Here is a 6,708-nt window from a genome sequence, read left to right on the forward strand (position 1 = left end):
AACTGTGTCTTTTTCATTGTCCACAACCAACATGACAGAATATAGAGACTCATATATTTCATATATCTAAACCTTAACAAGAGTGCTTCTATAAAGCTTACAAGCGACCTAGTTTTAGATAATCCAGCAATTATCATCATTATATCAATCACCAAATTGTCCTAAATTCTCATCACATTGTCTGGTGTACATTTTGGCTCAAGCGTTGAAAATGATAAGCCTTAAAACATGAGCTCAGGTGTGTTAACCTGTGCCCAGGTGTTAAATTGCATAGAACTATTTAAAAATGTATCTTCTCCAATCAATTCATAGTTACAATCCTCCAAATGAGCTAGAATAGATGCAGCCTATTTGCTTTGTGTCTAAGAACATATTGACAACATATGAGAAAGTTTTCAAAGYCCATAAAGCTTGATTGATAAAAGAAGAAACCAAGGGAAAAACTGAGATGCCCATAGAAAAAAGTTTACCAAATATTTGAGCAAGGAACGAAAGGCAGATATAATACAAACTTGGATCACAAATCTACAACCAAGAACAACATTCAATTTTGCAAGTGTAATCTAGATAACTCAAGTGTGACAAAATAACTGGGACGATCGAAATTAACAATCTTAACAGAAAAAAGTGAAATATTGTACACCCAAACATAAAAACAACTATTTTACCTGCACTGAAGAACTGTAGCAGCCTATAGGCTTCTCAGATTCCAAACTGTAGAAACAAAATGTAATAAGATAATCAATTCTGTTTAATAGCAGCACTAAGAAACATTAGAAAGAAAACCAAACAACACGAATAAGATCAATATCAGTCTACCAAAAAGGTCAAAGTACCCTAAATCAACTGAATTTCCCTTGGATTCAGCAAGCCCGGGTGTCGATTCCACTTCCTGCATCAAGTTGCAAAATAAGCATATGATCTTACGTTAGTTCCAAGAAATTCAAAATTATCAACCAGATTATATAAACTCACAAAAAACTATAGACGATTGAGTCTTCAATCATCTACTATAATAGGAGAAAAGGGAAACCTGATGGAATTGGCCAGTGAGGAAAGGTCTATCGATATTCCATCGAATTGGGTTGGAATCGATTTCATCAAAATCTHTGTTTATGGGTTTGAAAATCGATTTTGTTTATGGGATATGGATGGCGATAAAAATGTGATTGGGTTTAGGGATATGCAGATTAGGGTTGGCGATAAAAATGGGATTGGGTTTAGGGATACGCAGATTAGGGATGGCGGGGGTTTAGGGATAGTATGCTTTAGTAGGTTGTACCGAAAGCAATAGAGGTTGTCTTTAAGAGTTTTAGCCAAACGCTTTATAATATAGTATAGATAGATAGTATAGATATAGATAAACAACAATGAGCTATTTTCTGTTACGTCCAGTCCGATGCCAAAACGCATCGTGTGAAACGAACATCCTCCATCCCCACCGTTGTGTACCGTTCTGATTTCTGAACTTGCAGGTTATAGTCGATGGAAAATTGAAACACAGATAACAATAACAGTAACAAAAGGAATCTAATGGAAGTTTCATATACAACCAGCAATTYGAAGAATCATAAATCAAAAGTAGGAATAACACAATATGGTGGATTCAATTCGAACAGGCTTTAAACCAGATTTTGTGCATTCTGTTCTTCGAATTAAGCGCCTCAAGTAAATAATCCCTAATTCCTATGATTGAACTAATTTCGTATTCAATCRTATCATGATCTCCGAATCAACGGTGGTTCTAAGTGAAATTTTGACCTAAATTTGGAGAGATAAACACATACCTGCTCGATMTCCGACGATCATGATCTCGAGAAGCATTCTTCTTCAAGACGCCATTGTTAGTACAGAGTCTAGATCCACCTGGACACCGAGAGATCGAATTACAGGATATTTAGGGATTAAATCGAATCTGTATTATTCAAACTCTGTTGGCGATGATGATACCGTTTAGGGTTCATTTCATCGAATTGGGTTAGGGGTCGTTTAGATGAACGATTTGGGTTGGGGAGATAAAAATGGGATTGGGTTTTTGGGTTGGCGATAAAAATGGGATTGGGTTTAGGGATAGGCAGATTAGGGGTGGCGGGAGTTTTATGCTTTAGTAGGTTGTACCTAAAGTAATAGAAGTTGTCTTTAAGAGTTTTAAGAGTTTAAGAGTTTTTAAGAGTTTTTAAGAGTTTTAGCCAAATGTTTTATAATATAGATATATATAACATGTCAATTTTATTGCACTAAACATGATATTTTATTTTTAAAATATTCTAATTCAAATCATTTTTCTCGCCATTAAAATCATTCCAAGGTATTGATTACATTGACCATAGTCAAACTAACTTTTCAGGATTCTCTTTCATCTATATATATATATATATATATATATATATATATATATATATATGATAATATGAAGCAAATTCTAAACCATCTTGGATTGTTTGACAGTTATTGAATGATTTGGTACAGAATGATTAAAAAAAATTGTAATATAGTACGAAATGAAATATAATTATTTGGTAATTGTTTACAACGCAATCAGGACACTTAATTGTATATCTAGGTTTTTTGACCTATGAATTATATTATTTTCCCCCAAAAATATATTTGAAATTTAACATATAAAGCATTCAAAAATGGGCTTCAAATAAGAGCAGCAGATAGAAGTTGGTTCCACGTATCAGGAACCCCAGCTACACACCAGTGTGTGCAATCCATCCCTTTGAAGGCATTGAAATTGCTTGGATGCCCATCTTTTCTCAATTGAGACAATCTTGTTATGTTGAGTAATGACACTGGTTTTCTAACACCACTTAACACCTGCTCCACCACCGTCTCTGCCATCGGGATGCCACCTGGGTATGTTGATCCACTCATCGGAAGCCTTTCTTTTGCACAGTTTGTCACCCCCTTCTCGTTCCATTCTACCCCACTGTACAAATTTTGTTTGGAAAGTCAGTATTTCATTTAATTCGATTATAATGTTAAAATAGTGTTGGATTATAATCTACATCTCCAACAATATATATATATATATATAGGGTATATTTCTTTTACAACCTTGTACATTTGTACAACCTTTGCAACCCAATTAATTAAGATATTTATAGAAATGATTGGAGTTCATTTATTATGATTTGAATATTTATGGAATATGAATAGAGTTTATTAATTATGATTAATACTTTATATTAGGAAACAATTAATTGATTAAAAATTGAATGGTTGAGATGAAGGTTGTATAGGGTGTAGGAATAACAAAGGGTGTAGAATAACATCCCTCTATATATATATATATATATATATATATATATACATAGAGAGAGAGAGAGAGACTTGGGATCATGTGAGACCAAAGGTTTTTCGTAAAATCCGTAAGACCAATTTTCAACCCTTGGATTTAGATCTACAATCTGAACATTCATAATCACAAAATTGTCACGAAACTTCCTAATAATCACAAAATTATCATCGTACAACTTTAGACTATTTAATCATTAGTTTATAAAGTTGATCAATGAACATAAATTGGTCTTACGGGTCTCACGACAAATCTTTGATCTCACGTGAACCCAACCATATATATATATATATATATATATAAAATAAAAAATTGAAGTTTTTTTTTATTAAAAGTTGGTTTTAATATAATTTTTAAATCATTATAAAAAAAATAAAGTTCCCCATATTTGAATAAATCTATGGTTTGATTCTCAACTAGAAGAATATCATTAGTTGTATTTTAAATTTTTTTATAAAATAATTTGTTAGATTATTAAATGCATTTTTAATATTATAATTAATTACATTGAGAAATTATTAATTAATTACATTGAGAAATTATTAAATGTAATTTTTTTAAGACTTTGACTTTTGCTTTTTTATTTTGATAAAATTATTTAAAAAAAACTAATTGTAAATGTTTTAGAATACTTTGAACAAATTTTTTAAAATAAGAATAAAAAAAACTATCGAAAACCCTAATTTTCTCCATTTTTAAAGAATTTGTTGAAGATGCTCTTAATACATTAAATTTGATCAAGGGTCGGATCTCATGTCTATCATAAAACTTAGTTTTTATAATGTTCAGTAAAGAAATCATTACTTGTAATGAGACGGCGAAACTCCTTGGAAAAACACGGTCGTTTTTAGTGTGTTCACATCTGAATCGACCCAATTCGCCCAAGTCTTCAAACCCTCGCGAAAAGCAGCCATTCTATCCATGTCCTTCAGTATTTTATTATCTGTTTCAATATAATCCCATCTGCATCAAACCGTACAACTTTTAAACTATTGGTCAGTGACTGTATAATCTTCGAAATAAAAAATCGTACTTACGGTTGTTTATCTCCGCTACGATACCACCAAAGCCAAGTATTAAAGATCAAAACATCGTTCTCTTTCCATATATCTCCGTCTGCGATGGAATCAAGTCTCATAACCCGTCCAATTTTCTCATCAACAATGTCTACCAAGTAATGAGATAAGAAAACCGAAATCGAAACTCCGTAATCCTACAAAGCTCACATCATAACATGACCATTAAGTACTTCTTTATAACGTATTATATAAAATAATGGATAATAACAATTCATATATTACCTGGTACGTGACGGTTCTAGTTGAGTTGATAGTTTCATCAGTTATGTTGGATTGAGATGGCAATGCAGCATGAAGAAGGCAAACCATTGATTGCCACTGATTTACGCTTACTGAATCGCCAACGTACATTATCTTTTTTCCGCTCATTTTTCTTAAGAATTCTTCGCCATCAAATCTACATTGCAAAACAAAAGGAGATTGAATCAAACTTGGATTATTGACATATAACCATCAGACATGACTTGAGACGTTCAAAAACAGACGTTTTAAAAAAAAGGTTTCAAACATATCGCATATATATTATTCGAACAGATACAAGTCCTTTTACGAAAACATGGGTTTGAGCGTTTTTTATATTATCTCGATCTTACAACAAATCGTTGCCAAACTTTCACGAAGAAAAAGAATGATAAACGTAAAATAGATTTGGATCAAACCCACGACTTAACTAAATATTAAACACCCCATTAAAAAAATAAACACTTGTGTTAGACCAACATGCTATAAAAACAACAATTGTCCACCAATCAATATATATGTATATATATATATATATATATATATATATATATACACAGAGAGAGAGAGAGAGATTTGACCAACGAATATAATGCCAAAAGAGAAAATAACATATGGATTCAAATCTAAACTTTAGTAAAGCAAGTCACATTTCTTGAACACATACACACACATATACATACATGTATAATGCATATCTATATGTATATATATATGTGTGTGTATGTGTATATGTATGTATGAATAGAAAGATATAGATATAGATGGTACCTGGGCAAGGGGCAATTGGTGGGTTGCCATCTGAATTTGAGGTAGGTGAGATCGGGGCGACCGTACTTGATGCAATCGTATTCCTTTCGGATATGCGGGCATTTCGTCGAATCGTACATAGGATACGACTCATCGTACACCCAACTCCCTTGGTATAAATCACACATGTTATCACATCTTGTTGCTAACACAAGTGCACTCAAGATCACAATTGCACACCACCCTCTTCCTATCTCACCACCCATCACTAATACACCCACAAAACACACACACATATATATATATAGAGAGAGAGAGAGAGTATATATATATATAGAGAGAGTATATATATATATAGAGAGAGAGAGAGAGAGAGAGATAGATGAGGAAAAGGTTGGTTTTGTTTAAAGAGGGAAATGGACCACCACGTTTGCCATTTAACATTAGACTTGTAGAAACAAACGTATACTCATAATTGATGTTGTGACAAGATGATAAGCTGCAATGGTCTAACTTTGGGTCAATTCGGGAATCTAGTTTTGTTTTTTTTGACATATAAATCAAAACCTTTACATACGGGTTCTTCAATTTTAGGAAAAAAAAAGTAAAAATTAAATAATCTTTATATATATATATATATATATATATATATATATTCTTTCTTTTTAAAGTATTTAATATATGACAAATAGAACAAATAAACTCAGACACTCTTCTCACAAGTCTTTATATTCTTGACAGTTATAAATATATCTTTATATTTTGTTCAACGATAGGAGTAATATTTTTATTTTAATAATCCTTTTAAGTGTTATCATTTTTTTCCTTTCTATTTCTCTTATGTCTGAAAGGAAACTTATCATTTATTTATGAAAAAATTAAATCATGTTTTAAAATAAAAATAAAAGCAAAATTTGATTTAATTTAGTGCATTTTTGCTCTTTAAATTTTAGGTAATAATAAATTCCTTTAAAAAAAAAGGAGTGATGATAAATCATTTGAAATATTGTTTAACATGCAATAAATCTGCTCTTTAATTATATATTAAGTAATTAATTTAACCATAAATGCTTTTAGTTTTGTGTTTATCTTTTGGAGTTTAAAGTAAGTTACCATATTTCATTTTTTTCAAAACTTTATGAATTAATTTTTTTAATTATAATAATTGCAAAAATTTAAGGCCAATATAACATTAAAAGCATCTTTTATGAGTATACGGTGGAGAAAGAATAATCTAAATTATATTATAAAGTATCTGAGAAAAACTCTTAATAATCAGTTTTTATGCATTAAGTATTGTTTATTGATGCATATTATTTAAAATTCAAGTTTACAAAT

General features: G+C 30.9%; 1 protein-coding gene across 1 annotated transcript; it reads right to left on the reverse strand.

The window, feature by feature from the left end:
* Positions 1-2,631: 2,631 nt before the first annotated feature.
* Positions 2,632-5,636, reverse strand: LOC112523524 (protein trichome birefringence-like 38). The gene is made up of 5 exons (XM_025133151.1): positions 5,392-5,636; positions 4,603-4,777; positions 4,339-4,514; positions 4,106-4,264; positions 2,632-2,932 (listed from the first exon to the last, which is right to left on the reverse strand). The coding sequence occupies exons 1-5, from the start codon at positions 5,634-5,636 to the stop codon at positions 2,644-2,646; spliced, it is 1,044 nt and encodes a 347-aa protein (XP_024988919.1). The 3' UTR covers positions 2,632-2,643.
* Positions 5,637-6,708: the final 1,072 nt, after the last annotated feature.

Source organism: Cynara cardunculus, assembly GCF_001531365.2.
Source record: "Cynara cardunculus var. scolymus isolate 2C chromosome LG 12, CcrdV1, whole genome shotgun sequence".
Lineage (NCBI taxonomy): Eukaryota > Viridiplantae > Streptophyta > Magnoliopsida > Asterales > Asteraceae > Cynara > Cynara cardunculus.

Coding starts and splice junctions, on each gene's coding strand:
- LOC112523524 (XM_025133151.1), bottom strand. CDS start 5,636: ATGGGTGGTGAGATAGGAAGAGGGTGGTGTGCAATTGTGATCTTGAGT. Junction 4,778..5,391: donor ACCAATTGCCCCTTGCCCAG/GTACCATCTATA, acceptor TTTGCAATGTAG/ATTTGATGGCGAAGAATTCT. Junction 4,515..4,602: donor CTAGAACCGTCACGTACCAG/GTAATATATGAA, acceptor TGAGCTTTGTAG/GATTACGGAGTTTCGATTTC.